The sequence below is a fragment of the Drosophila gunungcola genome, chromosome 3R, assembly GCF_025200985.1.
Source record: "Drosophila gunungcola strain Sukarami chromosome 3R, Dgunungcola_SK_2, whole genome shotgun sequence".
NCBI lineage: Eukaryota > Metazoa > Arthropoda > Insecta > Diptera > Drosophilidae > Drosophila > Drosophila gunungcola.
Genome location: NC_069139.1, coordinates 14,662,940 through 14,689,983, shown reverse-complemented (window position 1 = coordinate 14,689,983; position 27,044 = coordinate 14,662,940). Strand labels below are relative to the sequence as shown.

At 36.8% G+C, this 27,044-nt stretch overlaps 1 protein-coding gene across 1 annotated transcript; it reads left to right on the top strand.

Annotated features, from left to right (window-relative positions):
• Positions 1–14,005: 14,005 nt before the first annotated feature.
• On the top strand, positions 14,006–19,892 carry LOC128265089 (myophilin). The gene is made up of 3 exons (XM_053000903.1): positions 14,006–14,125; positions 18,603–18,923; positions 19,504–19,892. Exons 1-3 carry the CDS (start codon positions 14,120–14,122, stop codon positions 19,684–19,686), a joined length of 510 nt encoding a protein of 169 aa, XP_052856863.1. The 5' UTR covers positions 14,006–14,119; the 3' UTR covers positions 19,687–19,892.
• Positions 19,893–27,044: the final 7,152 nt, after the last annotated feature.

Genomic DNA, 27,044 nt, shown 5'->3' with positions numbered 1-27,044 from the left:
GGCGGCGAAGCCATAGCCATCAAATTAGCAAACGTCGCTAAATTAGTGGGCCAACAAAAAATCGCAGGAATTTCTACTCCTGCGAGGTCAGGCCTTGTATAGGGTTACAAATGAAGCCATAACTTGTATAACTTTGTATCTAACAAAGGAGTATGATTATTTGTGATATGTGAGAGATTGGTTAATCAGCAAATCACATGGATCGCGTGCACTATTATTCCACTCCAGCTCAGTCAATGTGTTTCTATCTCCAAAAATAAACTTGTTGCGCAACTTTTATTTCCATTTGCTAAATGCTTTCCTCATTCTATTATATTCGAGTTGAATTTTTTGCGTCCTGGCCGAACCCATGGGACTCACATACAAACACATGAATTTAGTTTGATTTTATTTTCGTTTATCAATTCCTTGGTGTATAGCTAGAAATTTACGTTTTATTTACCGGAGTGTTGCGATTTATTTTTATGCTTGTATTTTTTACAGCCATAATATACAGTTTTTGTTGTCGCTGGGGAAATCATAAACTGTTTTGCTTTTGATTGTTTGAAAATAAGACTCAAATTAATGTAAACTGGAAATAACTAATACGTAGATTTTATGTCTATTTGTTGTTTCTAAAGCGCTTTAAATTTTACGAACAATTAAACAATTTTCCAATGAATTTGGGAGCCAGTTGCCGCTAAAAAATATAAAAGGAAATTTGCTTTAAACAAGTTAATGACTGGATGGAAAATCAATTTTTAATATTTTATGACTCGACTTTCTCCTGTTGTCACATTTTCACGCATAAAAAGACAAAGGAGGGTAACCAGAGGAAATTGCTGAGAAAGTGAAAGCTGAGCTAAGTGCTTAAGATGCCGAGGGGTAAAAGGGGATTGTGGTTGCTTTTCACCACATATGCTCGCCCCCAGTCGGTGGGTTTGTGTGGGCCATATAAATGCAAATGGCTTATGAAAATAATTTGACAGTAAATTACAAATTTATGGTAAATTGCATATTGAGGGATTTTTCTCGTTACCATCTGCTGCCGCTTCTTCTTTTTCTCACTTAAGCGCCTTCATTATTGTGGCGTAATAAAGGGCGCATCTTACCTGTCCCTACCAGTAATTTTGCCTATGCCCCTTGGCAGCTGCGAAATTCTCCTCCCTTCTTATCAACTTGATTGCGTTAAATGGAACATTTTCATTTCCATTCTTTTTGATATAATTGGGTGTTTAAGGTGAACAATTTGCGTTCTTCTTTATGTTTCAGGAAACCATTACAAAGGAAAAGTAGGTTCTTGGAATGGGTGTGCAAGAAAGGAGGCAGTGGGCAGAAAAGGCTTAAGTGTCATGCCCTTTCTACCAATGTCGCCCGATAATAAGGAGAACTGTGCACTCGGCTGATAACTGCGAAGGCATTTGTATTGAAAAGCTGGTGAGAAAGTCCATTAAGCCCATTTGCCAGAGAGCTTACAGTGTAAGGAAGGCACTATGAATGAGATAAAAGCGTTAGGACTATGTAACTGTATTTGTGGTACATAAAATTTAATTAAGCTCTTTTAAAAATAAATGGTAAAAAAGTTATTGGTATATAGAGAGACCCTTAAAATTATAAATATAGCTAAGGAGAAATTCCATTAATCTCCCCAAAAAATATGGAACAATTTAGGTATTTAAATACCAATTTCTAAGCCTGTCGTTACTAAATATCCATGCATAATAATTAAAATAAAGACTTTAATTTTTGCGTTCTTTGTTATTCTGAATAGAATTGTATTTAAAGTGTAGAATTGTATTTTTTTTTATCACAAATTTAATGTTCTGAAATTCTATAATATGTAAATAAAGTATAAGCATAGGGAACCCTCTAAAATAAATTTTAAGCAAGAGTTAAATTTGATTTTTGTTATAAAGCTGGTGAAACCAAAGCAAAAGATTTAGCTAAGAACATCAATTAACTTTTTAGAAGATCCATCTTGCACCATAGTTCCACATGAAAGGCATTCTCAGTCTTGCCACCTCTGTTTTGCTGGCATCTGAGAGCTAGAAAGAAAAGTCAATTTCCATTTAAAAAAATCCAATTTCTTACCCTCGAAAAGAATTCTTGTGTATCAACAACCAGTTTGCAGGATGGTCGTTTGGCCAATTTCAATGGAAAGCAGCTGCAGCGGTCGCTCGGTCTGTTTGTCTATCAATCCGGGCGGCCAACAGCTGTTGCCAAGGCTAGATGTCTGGATCCCCGAAACTTGGGGCCTCTCCTCATTGCCCTGATTTATCCAATCCATGAAAGAGCACCTTTAACTTTGTGTTTTTGCTGGCCAAAGTTTTGTGCAATTTTCCATGCTGTTTACAGAATGAGCGCAGCAAGAAGCAAACAAAACGAATTGCCAAAGAAAACTTCTTACTCCTTGGTCGTTTGTGTTTCGTGGAACGAAAACAGGAGACAGGAGGATAGCGAGAAAAATGCAATTTTGTGCAGGCGCTTTGGCTTCGCAGAAATATGTTGCAGCTGACTTGGCATTGTTTCCCCCATTTCACTTTGGCGAGGTGAAAGTATTCCTTTGCTGGTCATTAAATTACACTTTTCTTGGTTTTTACTCTGGTTTTTTTTCGCTTGAAACACGTCCGCGCTGTCTTTCAATTGTACTTTTCAAAGTTGTTTAGGATTCAGGACACCTCACTTCGGTCCTTTGCAGGGTTCTTTCAGTTGCAATCGTCAAGTGTGTACTTAGCAACAAAAAATACTAATCCCGGAACCCAAATTAATTTCATGGATATCACTCAAAACGCAGTGTCTAACATTTGAAACCTTCTGCCACAATGCACTGCGAATTGCATGTGGCGACAGGCGGAAATGCAGCAGCAGGTGCTATAATAAAATGCTGAGCTAACCAGCCATAAAAGCGATGCATTGATGTGCAAATAGTTTTTGAAAAAAAACAGCAACTTCAATGTCCAGATGACGGACACATAATCGGAAGGCAGCTGCCAATCCTAAAATGCATTTGTCGCACAAAAATAGTAATTGACATGTTCTAAAAATGCATACTTAAATTTTAAATTTATCTAATTTGTATTACATTTTAGGGCTTATGTAAAAAGATAATAATTAACAATCAAATTGTAGCTCCACAAAACCAATGGAACATAACTATTTTTTTCTGAACAGGTGAATCTAAAATTAGCTTAAGCTACAAATCATTAAAAACTTGATATCAAATATCATTACGGTCTTACGGCTTTTAGGTTTTGCATGCTATTAAGAACTATGTATTTTGTTTGAATTTAAAATGATTAAATATTTGCATAAAGATTACCATTTTTATAAAGGTGCTTTTGTTTACTGATATTTCTGTTTATATTTATCCTGTTTTAGATTCAAAGAAATTAAAATGCTTTTATTACTTCTATAAGATGCCATTACTTACACTTGAATTTATGTGATTAACTAGAAACGAATTGTTATAAAACAAAGTAAAAATAGTAAAATTGATTTATTAATGAAAGACCAAATCAGAAACGATTTCCCTTACTGTGCTTCTATCTTTTGCCTTGAAATGTGCCTCTTGTTTTGCCATTGTGAATGGCCAACAGGAATAAAGTTGAAACCATCCTCAGGCCAAAAGGAATCAGATACCAAATTAAGAGTTACGTAAAGGCTGTGCAGATGGGAAAAAGACCCAACCAAAATGGCAGACGTGGCATTCAAATGCGATTGAAATGCTTTTTTTGTTGGATTTTCCAAACACTTGGGGCAATGAACGGTCTCTACTGAGGCGTAAAACTTAAAAGAACGAGTGAATTTAAGTGAAGATGTGAGGAAAAGCCAGTAGATAGAGAAAATCCTGTTGAGCTTCGAATTGTGATTTAAAAACTTTGACACACGCGCTGTTCCCGGCACCCGGTTCTTAATTGAATTCGTACAGAAATGATTAATTTACCTGGATTTCCTGTGGAAGCCGCCATCTGCCTCTGTCACCACTTGATGTATCGATGGTAGCAAACATTTATTAAGCGGAATGCCCCCCCAATCGATAGGCAAACAAACGCCTTTCACCATCAACTGCTGGAGATCAGCTTTATATTTTCCCGACAAATTTCAGCTAATGAAATACGCCGAGGACTTTGTGCGACACGTTTTATTGCACAGTTTGCATTTCACATGAGACAGCAGTCGAAAATAAACAGCGGAGGGCAAAAAGCAAGAAGAGGCAGCTTTTTGGCTCGAAGCGACAAAAGTCGTCTTATCGTGTCGCTCCGTTTGTTTACCTGTTTTCCTGACTTTTTAATGTTTTCTTTATATAGAGTATCTTCGTTTGTCTGTTCAGCTTGGATGCTCTTTATTATTATATCCGGTTTACGTGGCGTATGATGAACACGTCTATCGGTTGCCAGGCATTCGCATTCTCATTTCCACCAAAGGTGTTTGGCCAACCTCGAGGAGTGTGCAAGTGTGTGAGTGTGTTTCCATATTAAGTTTCGGGAAGGTGAAAAGTACACACAAAGCCAAATACACACGTGTCCGTGGGTGGCTTGTTATTATTGAATGGCTTGTTATATTCGACACCGCTTTAAAGTGGCATTTAAATCACACAAAGGCAGTGCCAGCAATTGCGAAAACAGAATCGACTGTCGGCATAGTTACAACTGTGAACTAATTCCGCCATTGGACCATTGAACGACTTTTGACCAACTTTCATGTGTAAAAAAATTTTTGAATTTGACGTGTACCTACAATTATAAACAGTTATTACTGGAAATTTTCTTTATTTTTTAAAAAACTTTCATTTTTATTGAATTTGTTTGTCATCTTTTTGGTATTTTACTAGGAGAAAGTAGTGGTAACGTGTGTTGAAACCTAATATTTCAAAAAATGTTTCTAGTATTTATTTAAATTTTATTTTAATTAGCAAAGATATAACACAATACAAATAAAAATTTAATTTAAATACATGTGATCAAATTTAAAATTTCTGCCGATCTAATCTTTTTCAATAATAAAACAATGTACCTTGTTAAGCTTCTAAAATACTACAAAAGTTTTTATTTTTGTAATAAATTTGTTTGTATTTTTCATAAAAAAAGTTTAGTTTAAGACGAATAAATCTCAATTGAATTTAACCAAGACATGTTGTAAACAATGTGTACTACACATATACGAGAAAGCTTAAAAATATGATGGAAGCATGTTCTAAATACCAAATTCCCTAGTTCTCACATGCCGCATATTAAGTCAGAAGGCACTTTATTCTTTTTGTAATAGATTTCTATGTACTTTTCATAAAAAAAAGTTTAATTTAAATCGAATAAATCTCAGTTGTATTTAACCAAGACATGTTGAACACAATGTGTACTACACATATACCCATGATGGAAGCATGTTCTAAATTCCAAATTCCCTAGTTCTCACATGTCGCATATTAAGTCAGGAGGCGTTTTATGGCCACCAGGTTGTGGTGTTGAATTTCTGAATTGCGGCTTGTAAATTTGGCTTTGCCCCCCTGGGAAATGTTAAGCCCTCTTCGACAGCCAGCTAGACATGCCTTCCAACCACGTTAACAGCGTAGACAACACGAGGCTTAACGGCTAAGTGTCAAGGGTCACACGGATGAACCCGCGATAAAACCGAACCGACAGAAGGATCTAAGAAAAATCCTGGCTGACATTGCCATTAATGACAAACGGCGATAACTTTAATTTTTCATTTCGGCACCAGGGCACATTGTTGCCATTTCCGTTTCCGGCTGATGGTGACACACGTACACTTCCGCGTTGACACTCGACAATTACAACACGTGCTGAGGGATTTTTTCCAGAGTGCCCTTCCGCCTTTTCTGGTTTTTTTTTTCTTTCTCACATTTCGGGCACAATTCAGTCGACAAGTTTCCTTCAATGGCGTCCTAAATCACACACACCTTCTTGTGGATGTGTATGTGTGTGTGTGTGTGTGCAAGATTGGGAGAAAGTGTAAGGATGGCAGGGGACCTAAGTTGCCACCGTAAATATTCAAATTAAAAGGACTTATGTAGGCACTCAATGTTACCGCCATTATGTTACATTGTTGTCTGCTGTCAGGATGTGGAGCAACGACCAGGACCTCGACCTCCACCTGCTTCCTGCCTTCAACTCCTCGACCCCCACCTACTTTCAGCCACGCCCACCTCCGTCCCCGTCCCCTGGCATCTGCTCCACTTGCATTGTGGGGACGGCTTCCGCTGCTTTCAACGCTCAACTTGCCATTTTTTTACACTTTAGTTGACAGCGGGAGCCATTTGTGGCTACAGCCACGCCCCAAATGTGCCTCCACGACACCCATCCTTTCGCTTATTTTTTGCACACGAAAAAAAACTTGAATAACAAAACCCGGTTTATATTTAACAATAAAATTAAGATGTTAAGTAGCAAGGTTTTTTCTGAAAACTCATTAAAAAAAGAAAAAAAAAATATTTTTTATGTAAAATTTTATTTTTTATAACATTATAAAAATGTGTACAAATAGATGGTTAATTCAAAATTAATAATATATAATCCGATGTCATATATCATGTTTTATATGTAATAACTTTTTAATTAATTTATAATTTTAAACAATTATGGGTATTTGGTATTATTTTTAATTTCAAAGTGTATCCCAACTAGTTGCCCTTGCAGATGCTGATGTTGTTGCCGTGGCTGTTGCTGTAAACGTATATATGTCGCATTTTCCGGGTAATTTACATTTTCATCACAACATTGCGTGGGGAAGACGGGGGCGGGGGCGGGGGCCCAGCCCACCTATATAGTACAAGAGCAACAGCAAGAACAAATGCCAGCGGAGAAATTTCTCCTTCGTTGGCCCCAGTGACTCAGAAGGTTTTAAAATAATAAAACAAGCATAAACTATGTCAATGGATACGGGCCACGACGAGGAGATGCCCTGTAAGCGGAGATGATGGATGTGCTTCAACATATTTCAGACACCTGATATGAAGACAACGTAAGAACCATTTCTATTAGGTAATCCCTTAAACAACAACTTACTAAAGCTGAAGCTATAGGGTAGCAGCATGTAATCGCTTTTTACATGAAGCCCCGTTATTTGCTTTTATTATTAGTTGCTGTAGTCTGCCAATTGACATTTTTATGACATTATTTCATCTGCTCGGCTATGCATTTTAATACCGTAAAATTAAGCGCATCAATTCGGTGTCGTCCAGGGAATTTGATGAGTTTATTGAAATGGCTTGCATAAATTGCAACCGACGGCAAAAGTTTAAATTGAAGTCTAGGAATGCCGTCGCCATTTTCGTGTTTCATTTCCACGAATGTCAAGTGCTCGGCTTGTAGGGCAGAGAAGTGGAAAATCGGCATATCACATTGGATTCATTATAAATACAATTTCACAGCGCGTAGCCCTCGCAGTGCAGAAACCGACTGAAAATTGAGGGAAAAGAGAATCGGCTGGGTGGGAATACTAAAAGGCGACTCTCAAGCGGTTGCTCTGCACTCGGTTTCAGAATTTCATTCGGTTACTTTTTGCGCTTCTTTTCATGCTTTTTGCTTCGGCAAGTGAAGCGCACTCAAAAATTTATTGTCTGCAACTCGAAGTTCGACATGAATTTTATTTATTTGCATGTAAATCGGATTTGTGTGACCCCAAAGACGTTCGAGCGTGAAATATACGGGCAAACAGCCGCTGACCGCCTCTCTGTTTTTGCTCCTCTGGCCTTTCCCCAGCCTTTTCTATCTGTCCATGAAGGTGAAAGGTGCAGCATTCGCCGCCTGAATGAGCCCGAGAAACAGGCCTGCTGCTGCTGCTTTTGCTCATCTTTTGTTTTCCATTTGGACTCTTGGCTTTATTGCTGAAGCATGGCAACCTTTTTTTTTATTTATTCCCCACACCGCCTGTCTGTTTCGGCCTGCCTTTATCATTTTAAATGTAGTCGGACATGGACACGTCGGTTCTGTTAGGCTTGCATGATTCCGGGGCATCCTCGGACTACTCCTCGGTCGGCTGGCCACTTTGGTGTGTGTTTTATTAGCTATTATGCCTAAAATATGGCCTACGTCCCGTTTATTGTTATTTATAATGATTCATTTTGCACGTTTTTATGGCTGTCATGGGCTGAGTAGGGATCTCACCGAAGGCCCCTTTGGATAATGTTGTGCGGTTTGTCTGCCATACGCCTTCGCTCTACAAAAGTTTATTTGCTTAATGGCATTCTTTACCCTAATGTAGGTGAACTCTGGAGTCTGTTTAGAATGGTTATTGATATGTTCTCAAATTATCTCCGTAATTGCTTTAATGGCCCGTCAAAATTTTTAAAGAAAAATAAGTCTGAAATTGTTAACCTGATGTCAATTTTGGATTGAAACGTTTGAAATAACCTTCTCTTATTGGTATTTCATTTCAAACACTTATTCCAGGCTTACTCCGTAATCCATATTAACTAATTTCTTAAAAGCTTTTCACAGCATTTTGAAAGATACAGAGTCATTGTTAGTCGGCTTCAAGAAATCACTGTTAAAACACAAAGCACAAAATACAAAATATCATTTTGATGCCCTTGCAAATATCAAAATTTGTAAAAAATGATTATTCCTAAATTAACCCAAGACCTTAAAAATTAAACATAAAAATATAATCATCGATTTATTTCAAGCAGCTGGACAAATTTTCTCAGAACATGGGGTTGATATTGTTTCAAGCGCCTGAAAGTATGCAATCAATTTGAAAGTCAATCATGTTGTATTTGCCTTGCAAGCAGTCTCAGTCCCAAAAGCATGCAAGCAGTGCTGACTGCAATTTGCAATCATTTTCTTTCTGGCTAAAGTTTAATCCTGCACAATCAATTAGGGGAATAATGTAATCTGCCAGGGACAGCTCCGTACTCCTCATGCCCTGCACCAATTTCGCTTTTAGTTTCTCAACTGGCACCATACATCATGGCTTGCTTATGTTTTGAATAATTTAGTTGGATTTTCCTTCTTTTTTTTTGTTGCTACTCTGTTGGACTTTTTGCATTTTTTGAAACGATTTTGCCAATGTAAAACGTGAAATGCAAAGCTGCCAGTTCCAACACATGGGATCCGCTCGCATGTTGCAGCTGCTGTTACCAGGATGTTGCTTGGCTGGATACGGGAGCAACATCAGCTGCAGGACATCGGGGAGCGTGGGTGTAAGCTAGAGAAATTGTCGCATAATGATGTCTACGATAAATTTTACAAATCCTTGAGCAAGTTTATGCCGCTCAACGTCTTGTCCCCGATTTTCCCTGCTTTAGTTTTATTTCATTTACTGACAGCCTTTCTCGGAAGGTGCAGTTTGGGGCCCAGAGAATCTGAGAGCGACGTAGCTGTGGCAACCTTTAAAATATTTTTGCAATTTATTTACTCGCACAAACACACACGAGGCACGCATGTGCTCCCTCAGCTCACATATGCAAAATAAAGTGATTACAAAGATACACACTATGACGCACAAGTCGCTGGAGGTGGAAAAGATGGCTCATGCATGTTTTAATGCACTTGCTTGCTAGGAGACAAGGAAACTTCATTTGCATTTACATACAAACAAACATATTACAATCCGAGGTATGTGTGAGCATGCTTTTCGATTTGATTTTCTTTCCAAATATTTGTACACTCTGCTCTTAACACAAACTCACACTGCGAGTTTGCTTATTGAGGAAAACATTTAAGCATAAATCCTTGTAGGGACATGTATTTTTAAATATTTTATGGTCTTAATAAATTTGCACAGAAACTAAATTGTATTTAAGATCTAAATAAAAATTCTTGTTAAATTATGCTTTGTGTTTATCACACAAACAAATTTAAGGTTTTTTTTATTGCCTGAAGATGTGTTGTCAGTTTTGCTTACAAAACATTAACATAAACTTTATTTCATTCTAACTTAAATGTTTTCAGTATGATTTTGTATATGCAAACACAAAAATAATTTTAAAATGTCATATTAAACATTATTATGAATATAGCAAAATGTAATTCTTTTTAAATGTGTGAAAACATTAAATCTGTATTTTTACAATAATTTTGGCAAGTTAAACGTTATAAGTAGTGATTGTTTCTTATATAGATTTCTTTTGTTAATTAAAATATCATGCAGACAATTTCACACAATAAATGCCATAAAAAAAACCAGAAAAAGTAAAGTAAAGTACACAAGAAAAGACAAATATTAGCCACATATAAAATATGCACACAAACAAAATCTTATACACCCCCACTTTTACGCAGAAATAGAAGGCATTCAATGAGCTCAAAGTCGATGCGCAACACATGCTGGCTGTCATTAAATTTGCGCTAGAACACCAAAAAATAGGTCCTAGCCAGACTGACGAAGACTTTGCGGATCCCACATGAAAACGCCCACCGGAAATGAGTGGCAAATGCGGTGGGAAAACACAGAACTTAGAATAGGGAAATACAAAATGTTTACTAATAGGAAAAATAGATATCCAGAAAATGTTTACACGCTGCACACGTTGCACACCAAGTGTGAGCTGAATCTACAATTCAAATCGAGGGAATTGGTAGGTGGCAGTGGGCTTACTTATTAGTAAACAGGCCTGAGGTAAAATATGCTACGTAAAGATAGCAAGCGAATGGCAAAAAATAATATTAGGCGAGCACTGCATACAGGGGAAATAAACTCAGACATTTTTGTGTACATAAATTTGTGCATTTTTATGAGTTTATATCGCAAATTGTTTGCGTGTTGCTTTTTAACGCTAGCGGCTAGAATATTTTTTCGCGTTGCCTTTCGCCCGTTACCATATTTTTCATTTTGGTTTTTTTTAATATTCTATTCAACTATCCTAGAAGAAGATGTGGCAAGCAGTGTTCAAGATATGCAGAAAGAAAGAATTATTTAAATTGAAAATGGTTTGTTTAGCATTTGTTGGCGCCGACCAAAGATAAACTTTCTAGCTGCATGGGCACCAAGGGGAATATTTAGTAATACCATAAACAAAAATGCACAAGAATAATGCTCGAACCCGACCAACTGGGACATTAAACCTTTGGACAAAAGAATTTATTTGTATTTTACAGCTACCAGCCGGGCGAAAGTCATTTATTGCTTAGCTGAGAAGCTCCGACTTGAAACTTCAATCTTTTAATGGCCTCAATGCCACAAAAAGCAAAAATAATCGTTTCTACATGTCTGTTGACTCCTTGTAAACAACAATTTTTGTGGAATAATGGACATGGATAACTGGAAAAGAAAAACTAAAGCTAAGAAACCAAGTAAACAAAAAAAAACTGCTTAACCAAATGTACATTTCACTTATTTTGCATACAAAATTCATTTATGACCTTGTTCGGAGATAAAGCAAATGGAAAACGCTGAGCTCTGGGGTTCCAGCTAGCATTTTGCTGAGACAAAGAGAAAGCATTGCTTATATTTCAGATGGGGATGCGGATAAGTGGGAACTTTATTTTATTCATTCCATTGTGTTGCCACTAAGCATCGTTGCACCCTCAACGGCAATATACATAATTAATTACTTCATTTTATACACTCCATGTTTGTTTCTAATTAACGTAAAATTGTTTTCACTTTGTTCAACTGAAACTAAAGCTAATGGCAAACTAACAAGTATTGTCAGTCCCCATAGTAAACAAATAAATTGAATTAAATTGATCGTTTTTTTCCGCAGTTCAATTTAAAACTGTAATATATTAAGCGGAAAGCTTGAAATTCCTGCAAAATACCAATTTTAATATCGGCTTTAATTAAAAGATAAATAAATTGAATAATTCCGTGAACAAACAATAAAATGTAGACCAAGCCAAGCACAAATAATTAATTAGCACTGTAAAGTGGCTAGGAAAAAGATAGAAGAGAAAGTAAAAGGACCAATCCAATCTTTCGATACCAAAAGTTACCGGATGTGACCAGCTATACACAGTTGACCTCGATTTGTATGCCGTCAGCCCTGAACATAATTGCCGACAAGTGTTCCTCCAGCCACAAAGCTACTTAGCGTGGATTCTCTTTCCAATTCGACAGTTGTTCTTTAAAGTCAATTTTCTGTTGCTTATTTATGCGCAACAGTTGGCCCGTTGTCTTTGCTAAAAAACATAAGTGAGCCGCCAAGTCTTTGATGCTCTTTGTGGTAGCTAGAAGTATTTCTTTTTATTGACTTGGGACCGCGATGAAAGAAAAATTAAATTACGAGATGATTGGGAATATCCAAACGAAAATCGTAAACATCTTCTGTTATTGTTATTCAGAGTTTTTCAATTCAGTCAGTGGTGATTTGAGTAGATATTGATCGTATTTTAAAGAAAATTAAAGCATTAGTATTTTATTTTAAAAAGAATAATTCAGTTTTCACAGTAGTAATTATTAAAGATTTTAATAATCGGAATAGACATTCAAGTATCACGTATTTGTTATTTTTATGATTGCTGAGATATTAAGACAAATAAATACATTAATAATTCAAATAAGTTAAGTTTTGAAGCACTCCAAATGTGTATCCCCTTTATGATAGAAAGCTATCTTGATAGAGCATTTTTAGTTCGATTTTTTTCATCCCTCTCATTGTGTTCTCATAATTCTGATGCTTTTTACGAAAAACAATTTCGGTTGCCAGATCTTACAAGCAAACGCTGAGAATTTCGGCCACTTTTTGTAGGTCGCTGTGCGAGGTGGTCGAACGCCCACACCAACGCCTTCACTTTGACATAGACTCACAGCCACAGCCCCAAATAAATAGATGGCCACAATCACACGCACGTTCTGACACTGAGCTCCGAGTTGCTCAATTAATTTTGATTGCAGCCTTGGCAGCTGTTTTTGCTTTCTGACTGTAGGTGTTTTGTTTGTGCTGCCGCCTTCACACTTTTCATCGAGGATTTTCCATAGACACAGTTCATGGCTATGTCGTTTGTCCATAAATTTTCATATTCATGCATTTTGTTTTGGTTGTGTGTGAAATAAATAAATAAGAAAATTATTCATTCGGTTGGGTGAGAAATATTCATTGAGCGTTTTAAGATGATCCGTGATTGTACTACAAGGCTGAAGCTTATCAAAGATTCTCATATTTGTTTTAAAAAATGCAATTAATTAAATCAATGTGCATTTGAGGTTTCAAGCGAATAATTTGGAATATTTTGCTGTTAAGAGATCAATAAAATGTACGTCGCCAACCGTCTCTAAAATTGCTTTGAAACTAAATAAACGGACACGGTCAAAACCCAAAACAAACGTCAGATATTCTCTGATTTATGTGCTTCAGGTGTGGAAAGATATATTTGCGCCCCCATGCATTTTGTTTATGTTTATTTAGACGAGATTTTGTGAGGCACCTTGCTTAAAAACTTAAACTTGAACTTGGACGATGTTTGGCTAGATAATTTAATTACTCTTTCGCATGGTGCAGCAAAATATACAAATGGAAGGTTCAACTTTGTTGTGCTGTGGCATTTGCTCTTAGCCAAATTATTTGCTGCCAAAACTTTCTCATATGAGCAAAAGTTTTAATGAAATTACAAATTGATTTTAGATTCATGACATTTTCGGCTAACTAAAAAAAAAAAAGCTCTATCTACTGTAATATCCAAAAATCCAAAAATAGCAAATGAAGTGAATAGAAAGTCAATGGAATTAATTAAAGGTGTGCGCACAGTCCGCACAAATATGTATCTTTAAGATACAGCCACGAGCACTTGACTTAGCATAATTGCTGGCAAATTGCTTGAAATTTGTTCTGCCAACTATGAAAGCGAAAGGGAAACGACTTCAATATTAGATATCTGGCACACTTCTGTCTGAGAGTCTTTTCATTATTTTTCCCCCCTTTTCACGCGATGACGTCACAAAAAGTTTCCGCCGTCGCTGTTGGCATCTAAATTTGTTTTTGCCGCCCCCTATCCTGCTCCCACACTGGCTTTATTTCGGGCGATTTTGGCATCGGGCAAATCTATATCTGCCCGCTGACGTCGACGTCGACGTCGACAGCGGCATTAGCCTAACCTAAAATATTTTCAGCATTTTCGTAAATTATCTTGCGGCTCTTAGGCGAAATGGAAAACTGTTTCAACAAACCTGCGTCAGTTGAAATTTGTGTTTCAATCGCACCACACACTTATTCGCATTTTACATTCAAATCAAATAAAACACTATGGCTGTAAGTCTCACAATCTCTGCAAAGGATAATCTAGTATCCTAGATGAATTAAATAAGAATTTAAAAAATCATTATGTAAAGGGTTTTTAAGCTTTTAAATCACTTTTTGTCGCTTAAAGTGGCTTGGAGCAGGAAATACAAATACCACTGTAATATATTGCTAATTTAGCGTAATTGAGTGGTTCGCTTCCGATTACATTTTTAAAGTGAGAAAAGCACGATTGTGAATGCTTTACCAAAAAAAAAAAAAAACACACACACAAGTTGTAATTGCTTAAACATAAAATAATTAAATCTTTAAATTATAAAAGTCACGTTCTGTTGAATATACTCAATCAATTAATTTGCACACTCGTAAACACAGTGGTTTCAAGGAAAATGAAAAAAAGGAAAATCGACAAAATAAAGTGAAAAAAGTTTTTAAAAAGTGCAAACTGACAGCATATTCATTTAATTTGAAACTGCTTATTAAAACAATACATTTATCATTGATTTACGCCTGTACATATTTGTCTATATGCATGAATCAACACACAGAAATACGTAAAGCAACCAATGTTTATATGTATTTATAATTTAATAAGCAATTAAAAGACAAAATATTTAATTGCAAACAGCGCGTGCGATTTAATTAAAAACGTCTTAAATTGATTAAATATTTAAATACCTAATTAACAGTTTGTAGAGAAAAGTACTGGACATACTCCAATAATAGCCAGATCCTGCCCGAGGGCCTTTGTAGAATTTTCTGGCCGAGTGTTTTCAGCTACGCCCACTCGCAACAGCTGCCAGATCATAATTCATTCTCATATATCGCGTATTTGTGCCATTTATTTTCCCGTTTTGTTGTTTCTGTATATTAAAATAAAAAATCACTTTGTTGACAGTCTGGCCGAGGGATGACAAAAATGCCCTTGGGCCCAGCCCTGCTGCCTACTTAACCAGCCAAAAAGCGTGGCCCCATTTCGGTTGCAAGTCACTCAGCCCAGGTCTTTACAATTCAACACAAACAAATTACACTTTTCATACATAAGTAACTTGGCACATTTGGAATTCTTTTTGCACTTTCGATTATTAATTAATTTGCAAATTTTCCGCTGTTGACGTTTGTCTCTCAATAATACTGACAAGTTTTTGCGACAGACAGTCACAGCCGCCGGGGCATAACTTTTCTATTAATTGAAGTGAGTTATATGTTGAATTATGGGAAATGATGGCACAGATGCATAAAAAAACTGTTGCTGAACTTTGTCTTTGGGGACATTTTTTTCTTTACACTTTGATACATTTCTGTTTTTGTTTTTATAATTCGTTCTCGGTGACTTGCTGACAACTTATACCATAAAAACTTTTCAATTTGTGCATACAAATTAACATGTGATAAATTCTCTTAATGGCACTCTGCATTTATTATGAATAGTTAATCTTTTTTTTAAATAAACGCCATATGTTTATAATTTATTTAAAACCCAATGCATCCATTTTTTGTTTTATCATGAAAAGACTCATGACCTTATTTTTGCCAGTAGGAGTATGACATATTTTAATTAATGCAGTTCTATTTGCGGGTTTTGATTTATTGCAATTTTAATGGAAAATTCTGAAGGGATGACTTCATGTTTAAAACTTTATTTGGAAAAATTTAAACAATTTTAATGTTTATTGCTGCGGAAAGGCAAACTGTTGAGTAAAAATATCGCCGCGAATAATCAGCCGAAAACCCAAACAAATTGTTGACGCTCGTCTGCCGTTTTCTTGGCAACAATACAAAGGCCATAACCATAAAGTCCAAGGATAGGCCCAAAATTTTAATGCATTTTGCATTGCTTAGCTCGCCTTTTACAATCCACTCAAGGCCAAAAGGCGGCGTCTGCAAAAAATAAACTTTTTATAAAAAATAAGTGATATAAAACACCAAACAAAAAACCCAACTGATTGTCAGCCCCCTTGTGTTTGGGCACAATTTTCCTTTCCCTTGCTTTTTGGTTAATGTTGGCCAGCTTCCGCCAATTGGCAGCCGGCCAAATGACAAATTGAAATAACAGCAGCAAAAATGAGCGTTTATCTTTATGTGCAAATGAAAATTTTTATTTATGCCAGCAGCCGGAAAAAGGCAAAACAAACTAAATAGAAGGCGCAACAAAAAATGAAAAAAAAAATTACCACCAAAGTTGAGGGTTATTTGAAGGTCACGGAACACACAAAAAATATGTTTTTAAATATTTCTGATAAAATGAATTATGTATATAAATTAAATGGAGTATGAACTTAGCAGCAAATTATTCTTAACAAACTAATAGTTGAATGTGAAGCTGGCAGTACAATATGCAATATAAATATAATCGATAAAATCGGTTAAATCTTAATAACCTACGCAATTGATTATCTTAAATTGTATAAGGTTACAAATTTAATCTAGAATTGAGATAGTCTCTAAGAACAGTTTTTTAAACATTTTATTATGAAATTGTTTAAGCTTATACATTTTTTAAATATAAATAATACCTTTAGCCAATTTGTATTAAACAGTTATTTTATTCATTTAAAATCTTATTTAAAGTACTAAGGCGCTCAGAATTATGTCCCTTAGCTGACTTTAATTTTCAGAGCGTCAGCCAGAAATTATCTGTCACTATTGAAAGTGGCTGACCGCAATCGATATCACTTAGCTGTTCATCACCTATTAAAAGATTTTTTAATGCAGAAAACTGGGAACGGTCAGCATACAGAGAGAAAACCAACTGTCAAGCGGCCAACCAGATAAACCAATTAATAATGAGAAAACAGAGCCAAGAGCCAAACGTAAAACGCAATTCTATCAGAAGATCAACAACAACAATTTCTGGTTTGTTTGCACATTCAATTAAAAAAAAACTGAAAATAATAAAAAGAGAAATAAACTCGGCTTGGAAATCGAATTGGAATTGAAGCAATTGCAAATGCAAATTGACGTACAATTCATTAAAATCCCCTCGGCTCATTGATTGCCATTAAAGCGTACCGGTGGCTCGGTTGCAGCTCCAAGCTCAACTTTTATCCATAAATATATACACATATTTGCGCATAAATACATGCTTTAAATAAATAAATAATTTCCCTGCTGAAAATACGAAAATATTATGCAATCGCCGTGAATGTCCGTATGCAACAGACTGTTGTTGTGTTTCACTCAAAAAATAAGAATAAATAAACAGCAAATTAAATTGGAAAAGTATCAAAAATTGCAAGTTCGGAAAACAGAAAGTCAATCAGTCTTTACCCAGTGATTGGATAGAATTAAATTCCATTACAAGATTAGCTTATTAACTAATTTTTATATTTTCTTTCAATTAATTTACAGATTTGTTTGCAAACAAGTTTTTTATTATTTGTTCTTTATAATTCAATCAAAACTGCGTTAATGAAAACCCAATATACCCTTTCTTCGCGGAGATAAAAGGACAAATACAATGTGGGCAAAATTAAAATGTAAAAAATTATTTGTTCGTATACAAAATATTGTCATTCCCTCTTTATGTTGTTGGTATGGAATGTTATTATTTTTGATGTTTGCACTTTGTGTACAATTTGACATTTTGCGGGCATTTCGGTTTTGGCCCAAAAAATGTATTCGGTCCTGAATGGCCGGCCACAAATCAAATGACAGCTTAAAATGTACAAACAAAGAGCCGCAATTGGCTAGAAAAGCTATAAAAATGAAATAAAAATCGACATGAACAATGTGCGATAAATTAGCAGAAATGCGCGAAATATTAATGAGCCCAGATGCATATAGGCATCGGATTTCAATTACGAAAATATTTCAGTTGGGCAATTGTTGCGTATGAGCAGTACTGCACACGGGATGAATATTTTATGCGCAGATTTGGCATTGTTTTTAATTAGCAATACTTGTTCTGGGGTCAATTAGATTTGTGTGTGCTACAAAAGGGGGTTAAATTGGGCGAAATTTCTTTGCTACCAGTCAAATTTAAAGCCCACAATTAAGTTTGCGTGAATGAACTGTGAGACGGCAATTGACCCAAGAGTGAATTTATTGCTTTAACGTAAATTTCAATTAAAAAGTTAGTGGCTTTCCCTGTCAACTGTCCCATAAAATGGCGGACTGCACGGACAGGATTCGCGGTGTTGGAATCAAAATTAATTTATTGGAAAATGAGTCTATTTCTGGGCTAGCCTTCGCCAGGAGTTCAGTTCTCCTCTTTTGCTATCTGCCTTGATTTGGTCATTTTCCAAATGGAATCACACGCAGGACACTAAGCCCCCACGCTGACCTTTAAACTCTGGGAAATCTGTGCCGGGGATTTGGCCTGTTTGCTTTCGAGACAATTTCATGACCCTTGGCTGGCCTTGTTTGTCCTGCAATTGTCTACGATTACAGCAAATTGATTTGCCTGGCACTTAGCAGCAGCTATCTTGTTTCAACCGCCTACATCCATTTTTTCACTTGAGTCTCCCACTGCCATTTTTTGCCGTAGCCACGCAACAAGGAACAGGAACAGGAAGTGCTCAACTGGGTGTTCGCCGTGATTGGCGAGAAGGTGCCCAGCGGGCAGTACGAGGACATCCTCAAGGACGGCATCTGGCTGTGCAAGCTGGCCAACAAATTGGCCCCCGGATCAGTGAAGAAGATCCAGGAGCGCGGCACCAACTTCCAGCTAATGGAGAACATCCAGCGCTTCCAGGCGGCGGTCAAGAAGTACGGCGTGCCCGAGGAAGAGATCTTCCAGACAGCCGATCTCTTCGAGCGTCGCAACATCCCCCAGGTCACCCTCTCCCTCTACGCCCTTGGACGCATCGTAAGTAACCCATAATGACAGCTTATAAGTTCGGAAGATAACAAATCTATGGCCATAATGCTTTTTTAAAGAACTTTTTTCCTTAGAGTCCATATCTTGTTGACATACTTAAAACTTATTTATTATATTCATTGCTCGATATGATTTCTAAAACCAAAGAAATATATTGTCTTTTGCAGTCATAGCATACCCTTTCATTTCTTTCTTTCTTTCTTTTCTAACAGAAACGGAATATAAGAGTGAAAAGAGATTTGTATAACTGTTTGAAAATCAGAAAAACTGGCAAACAAATAAAGCTCTATTTTCCCATTGCCCACAAATTTTGTGGTATATTTATATTTTCTAAACGTATGCAATTTAGCAAAATGATGTAGTAATTAATTATTTTACTGATAACGACATATTCTTAAAAGTTTGACTTTTTACAATTGAAAAATGTTTATAAACAAGATTCGTTAAGCCTTGTTTGAAATTCCCTGTTTCTAAAGGCAACAAAAAGTATGCAAAGATTTTTACGAATACTAGATTAGGTTAAGGTTTTTTGTGTTGGCTCTCTTAATAATTGGTTCCTCCTCTGCAGACGCAAAAGCACCCTGAGTACACCGGTCCCACCCTGGGTCCCAAGATGGCCGAGAAGAACGAGCGCACTTTCACCGAGGAGCAGCTGCGCGCCCACGAGGGTGAGCTCAACCTGCAGATGGGCTTCAACAAGGGCGCCTCCCAGTCCGGACATGGTGGCTTCAGCAACACCCGTCATATGTAAGGCGGTAGTAACTCCACCAACACCCAACACCAAAACCCAAAAGGAAAACACAACACTCTCATCCACACAAACACCAAAATCTAATTAGTTCAAACAAAAAATGGATTTTGTATCTCGTGCGTTCTGGCGTATGATTTAGGCAGTGCCAAGCTCTTAATGTAATTTATATAATATGAAACAAATAAATTAATTAATTTTAATATAAATGTCAAGTTGTTGTTTTCCGCCCGCCTCCGTGGATAAGCATTATGTTGTTGTCAATTAGCGGGCAGAGCTGTGCGACTGTCGGCAGTTAGTCGAGCGGTTTAAGTGGTTTTCCCCCCCCCCCCCCCAAATGGGACCGTTTCCAGCTCACCTCGCCTGAGACACCTTTATTTCTCTGTCAGCTGCTGTAGCTCCTTCGACTGATGCTTTCCGCAGTCTGGTCCACCTGAGATTACACAAATTACAATTTCAACGCCTGCACTGACAGCGATAAGCATAAGAAATGTCAAGGCCATTTGTATTTCTATCTGTGCCAGAGAGTGGAGTGTGTGTCTATGGGGACTATGAGACAAAGATTCAGGTGAGCAGAGAAAGAGCCTTGAAAGTCTGCTGGGTTTACTGTGCACTTAGCTAAATTTGGGTGACATTCTCTATGCATCTCAATAAAATATGTAAAACAAGTCTAGGCAGTCATAAAAATAAAATTAACTTATTTGTTCAACAAATTTGGTCATAATTTATTTATAAAAAAAAATAAAATTATTGGCATAAGAATTTTTTAAATTAGAGATAGATGTTAGTGTATTACTAAAACCGCATATTACAATTTAATAATTTTTCAAATATTTCACTGCCGAGAATCAATAAAAAATAAATAAAAATGGCACGATTTTTTTTTTTAAATTATTAAATTAATTAATTATTCAAATATTTCACTGGCAAGATTCCGGTGATATTTAAAACAATATTTTCACCTCATGCAAAAGAAGTTACAATAATACCTATTTATTAAATTGCATACTATCAAACATATTTAAAAGACGTTTGTAATTAAATTTTGTTTAAATTGTACTTTACACAACATTGATTACATGACAACAAAAATAAAATTTTTAAAAAAATATTCTGCAAGTGTAATCGTTACCTTCCCCACGTTGAAGCTGCAACCAGGAGTAACGTTTATCTTTACTTGCCTACGATTCGGACAAAAGAGCAGCCCCAAATAAAGAAGAAATGAAGAAGGCAGAGCAAAATTGGGGAAAAGCACAAGCAACGAACTACTAATATAATGATGGCCACCAAACAAACATTCGAAAAATGAAAGCAAAGGCGAAACTTATCAGACAGACAGCCAAAATGGCGAATGGTTACTCCGTGTGTGTATGTGTGTGAATACTTTCGTGTGTGCTTGCTTATGCCGATGATCAGCCAAAACGGAAATGGAATTTAAGGTGGTGTGGGTGTGTGGGAGTATTGGGTGCGTGCTTAATTTCCACTTGTCGGTGGCACTAAAACAAAAACAAAAACACAAAAGGGCAGACAAAGCGATGTGCCAGTGCTTGTATTAAATGAAATGGTCACTTTGACAGTCAACTGACAGCCAGACTGAGCTTGTGTGCGTATGTTAGTGCGTTTGGTGTTTATGTGCGTGTGCGTGTGCGTGTGCGTGTGCATTCCCTGCTCCATTAATTTAATTTTATTTATGTTGACAATTGCTGTAACAAACACGCATGTCAGCATGCCCACAGTGAACTAGGGGCCATGGATGCAGGGGACATTCCCTTTCAGAAATGCTGATTGTATTACAAATACTTTTGCACACACTCACACGCTTCAGCAGAAAAGTATACTCTAATAATGCAATTTATTGGCACCCATACAGGCAGAGTTGACAATGACAATTGTTGACTTTCCCTTTTTAGTCGTTTGCTGTTCTTGTCTCTTTATTTCATTTGGTTTTTTTCTGCAGCTTATGCATTCCAGTCCATTCCATTCCAGAGGCTGTGTGCGTTGCCCTATTTGAGTTTCATTGAATTTATTTAATTTATATTTATTGTGGTCAAAATGACAATTTATTGTCATTTGTATTTATAGCTGGCTGAATGCTTTTCCATTCCCAGTATTCTTCATTTTTATATTATTTTCGCTGTGATTTGTTCCTGAATAGGTACTCGGATTATTATTATTTATTTTGTGGTTCAATTGAATTGATTTCTATGTTTTCTTTCATTTTTTAATCACTAAATTGGCTAATTGGTCGTAAACGAAATGCGATTATATTTCGAAAAGATAATTATACTATATAATTTCTTTTATGCGTGGCAATGAATTATTTTGTTTATTTTTTTGTAATACCAAAATATTTTATAAATAATTTTCATTCTGTTTAGAATTTAGGTATTCATTGCTATCTCATGTGTTTATATACAACGTTTCTAAAGTTAGTTTTTTTTTTTTGACAGCCCTATCTTTTAGCCTAACTAAACCAAGAAATACGAACGCAATGGGGATAGAGGTCATTTCAACAGCGGTAACTACGATTTTCTTTATTGTTATTTGCCTTCAACATGCAAGCGCATTTGTATTGTTGCTGACCAAGTTGCCTTGGCTGTTTTTACTGCGGCGCGTAACTGTTTGGGTTAGTTTCGGATCGGTTTCAGCGGGCCAAGTTGTATGCTACAGCATATTTCTACCTAATTGCTGAAACTTTGCAACAATTTATAGCTGCATTGCAGTGGCTGGATTTCCCAGGACCCCATTCTCAAACCGACTGCGGTTAAGTAACTAAATGAAGGAGTTGATATTGTGCATAAATTTAGCAATTGACAGAAGGTTAGCCCGAATATTTAAGGTGTGCCCATCTGTAGTCCAACTTTTTGGTCATTTCAAGCATATTTCATGCTCAACTGCACAGAGCCCGACTGTAAACAAAGCAGCGTGGTAAATGACACTAAAAGCAAGCGCATTAGTTCGTCCTTTCTTTTCCAGAGTGCCGGTCTGCCCTCCCCACAATAATTGTTGCCAAACCGCTTGCTGCAATCATAAACAAGCCAAAGCAGCAGCAGAACGGATTTCGAACCCGAATCCGTAAACCAAACGAAACGAACCGAAGCACGGAAAAGCAGACTCCGACAAATGCCAGTTGAGAGGCGTAATAACAAAGCCCCAAAACCGGACAACAACTAACCGAATAACAAGTGGTCAAGCGGGGATAGATCTTTTGTTTCTCAGTAAGTTTGCGAAAATAATTTTTTAAAAGAAAAATAAACTTGATTTCTCAAAGTCTTTTTTGTATTTATTAATTAAAAAAAAAATAATTAATCAAATAATTTATAGCGCATGGCTTTTCAGATGGCGATGGGTGAAGTTTCGAGTTCATGGGGTATAGCCTTCACATGAAGTAGGAATTCCTAGAAAAGCTCTTCATAACTGTAAGCCATCCATTCAACATTCTTAGGTTTCGTTTACAGGGTATGTAAGTCCAGAATTACAAACAAGCTAACAGACTTAGTGCAGCTGCTCGATTGCTTGCGCTGAACACACACACGCGTTGCTCGGCAGCTTACTTCATATTTATGCGGATAGTTCCTCCGGGCGAGGGTCATTAAGACGCAGGTTGGCCGCCGCCCCGGCCCCCTCCATTCCTTTGTGGAGCTTGCCGCCTGGGGATGCAGTGGAAAATGATTTGTGCCGGGCATAAACTGCGTGAATTCACAGTACAAATTGACTTGTTACAAAGCGCACAAAAATTCACCTGCCACTGCGGCAATACCTGTGCATGGATGTGGAATGGAATGGAGTGGCTGTGCGGGTTTGTAATCAGCTTTCGGCCATGGCTCCTCCACCTGCAACGCTTAACCATAGCTAATCCCAGTTCGAGTTTGGGGATTTGGTTTCCCAACCCTGCCGCCGCCGGCCATAAATCATGAAATACTTTTGCTTGGGCATATTAATAACCGAAAGACAGTTGCTGGCTTGATTTATGCACGGCATGGTTTTTTCAATAACCTCACGCTAAGATGCTTACCGCATTTATCGCTCGATGTTGGCATTTTCTGTCTCCCACATGTGTCAGTTTCGGTGGGAATTTATTCTTTATTCCTAGAGTAATATCCAAGGATTATGCAATTGACCGCGGAATAATTGATATGAAATTTATCCGAGCACAGTAGCCTTTGCTTTGCTAATACAATTTATGGAAAAATTAAAAAAAAAATTATAATTAATTACCATTCTGGAACTAGGACTCTTCCCAAAAATAGCGCAAAAATAAATTTCAGAAAGTTTGCTGGAAAAACCAACTAATTACATTCTAAACACTCCAAATGAACGCAACTATGAACTATGGTGTTTAATTCCCCTTAAGCCCGCCAGCCTGTTCAGCTGAACCGACGCAACGCGGCGTATACGTAGTCTGCATTTTGCGACGCTTGCCTGCACAAAAAGCTATCGATTTAATTGGCGCTAAAATTTATGCGCACCAAAAATTGTAGGCTGCAATCCCTTTTCCCCCCCATCCTTACAAAAAAAGTTTGCGAAAGCTCTGCAAATCACCCTACCAAAGCCATCAAAGAACGCTGCGCCAACATTTTTCAAATTATAAAGCCAAAAAATCTTTTTTATGAAAACGCAAAAATGTGATAGCCCATGGGCTGTGCTTTTTAACTATGTGTTAAAGAGGTATATATTTAAATCAAATAAATTTAAATGAAATTGAAACAGTTGTTAAAGTAAAAGTTGCAATGAAAAATTCTGTCAAAAACTTAGCCACGCCTTACAGAAATTTTTTTTAGCATAACATTTAACTTATTCAAACAATAACTTAAAAATAATAATAAATAAACTGTCTATCTAAAAAAACACGAAAAATGTATTTGTAAAAAAAACAAAACATATTGCAAGGAATTTTATAGTCAGTACACTCGACTGATTTAAATATTTTCAATTGACTTGCACTAGGGCTATCGAGTGGCCCAAATTGGCATGCAATGAGTGCAAACATCGTTTTTTAGTTGAATTATTATTTGGTGAGTTTCGTAAACGTTCATAAATTTGTGGCCAATTAACTGGGATTTTATTTTTGCAAGGTCAGTTTTTTCAGCTTGCTGTTTTTCATGTTTTATTTACAAATATTGGTGGTGCTGTAAAGTTGCCGGTCATGGATGATTTTTAATGAATTCCCCCGCCCAACAGAATGTAAATGTTTCAAGCTATTACAAATTAATTACGTAAATTGATTGTTTGTTCTTTAAAAGGTTACTTTAAGTATCGGTATAGGGCAATAGCTAGTATAATAAAAATTATTTTGATTTATACTGCCTAAGGTGTGGATTCGGTATGTGTGTAATATAATTTACTAAATAAATGATGTTGATGTTAAATAAATAAAAAATAAAAATAATTTATGCTAGAAAGAATTTAGCGTTAAAAAAGCACACTTAAACGCTTCGGAAATAAATGTTACTCATTGTTAAATAACTTCAGAATTGTGAGGTTTAAACTCGAAATGTATACAATTGAAATGTCAAGTTCCCTTGGAATTTTAATGTGACTGCTTTCCAAGATTATGACTTATCAGTCAAAGGGGACTGGAAACCCAATTCCCGGCAAGCACATACAAATTGAATCCTATACCAGACAGCTATAAACGGCTGGTAATCCTCGTAACTGCATCATATTGATGCAGCCTGAAACTGTGCTGACATTTATTGCAGTCAATAAATTTGCAATTAGCGCTCGAGCCGTGCTCGCCGTTTGTGTGGGCGTGGCAACACTCCCGATATACATATATTCTAATTGTAATTGCATTTGCGACATTCGAGGATGTCGCACTGTGAGTGCCAGGGTGGATTTAAGTGGGGCTTTTGAAAGGGATTCCCATTGAATGTGAATGTCAATGCGCCAACGGCTTTCGTCGCCTGTCAACACAGCGCCAAGTGCCAAGGTGCAGCTGCATTAGTCGGTAATCGCAAATGTGTGAGTGGGCGAGAGAGCATTTCAAATATATCGCTGCAGCTAATGAATATTTAAGTACCATTTACCAGGGGAAGCTGATGGAAATTCCATGCCCAGACCCTCGAAATCGAAATGAGTATTTCCGTGCTTCAGCCCTCTTTCTTTTTAATGGATTCACTATATTTGGGATAATTAAATTTCCATTCGTCTGCCTATTTATTTAGCGTTGCTTTGTTTGCGCTCTCCTGCACCTGCAAATGCTGTATAGAGTCGCTTTGTTAATTGAACTGTCGTTTATTTGATTAAATTCTAAATGCAAATTTTGCATACCAAAGCGCAGCCTCCATCGTTTTATGAAATCTTTTGAATACTCTTTTTCCATAGGAGTACTGTGGTTATGCAAAATATACAAACCAATTAGTCAAAGAAAATTAATTTTTTTTCTTAAGAACTTTGATTGCCAGAACTATCATAGAATACTAACTAATTCCGAGTGGGATTATATTTTCCGTGTTGTCATTCTAGACTATTTCTGCCAGCTGTTTGCAAGCACAATAATCACCTTAAATCGCATCAGAAACTATGCTGAAGTTTGCACAAGGACTTTTACCACTGGATTTCACTTTTATTTTTTTCCCACTACTTGTGAAACTATTTTCGAATGCCAGGCGCATACCAAGAGCGGCGATAATGATTCCGTTAAAGATATTTTCGCACCATCGTTCGCCCGATGGCCCAGGAGAACGTTTTCTAATGTGTTTGCCACGGTTTATTCATCTGGGTGTCTGTGTGTGTGTGTGTGTTTCTGTTCGATTGCAGTGCTAAGGTCAAAACTTTGCCAGGTGCAAACTCGCAAAATCAGCGAAAATATTCGCGCGCAGAAAATGAAATGAGTTCCCCGAGCACTCGGCTCCCAATCTCACCTCAAATGACTTTTACCCCAGCGATTTGAAAGGGAGTTGTGGCTGTCATTATGCGGTCTTCTAGCGAAGAACACTTTCGCTCGCGTTTCACCAGCTTTTGATCATAATTGCGATGCGCGTTGATGATGCAGCGCGATTATTAAGCTGGCAATGGAGCGGGGCGTTTTGCCATTAGGCTATGCAGATTGCTGCAACCAACCAACCCCACAAGAACCACATGAAACCCCATCTAACTGGCAACATCTTCTTGGCAGGACACTTTCTGACACACTTATAAAATCTTGAGTCCAACTTAGTTTACCTTTTTGTTTTTTATTCAAAAGTTATGCCGGCTCAAAGTCCAGGATTTTTGTAAAAAAAACACAAGTTTAATATTATATTCGGATATAATTCGTCTGCGCTTTGGCAACCGTCTTCAAAGCAATTATATTACGTAAATTAAATAATTAAAGAATACAAAAGGTAAATTAGCAAATTAAATCATTAAAACCTTGT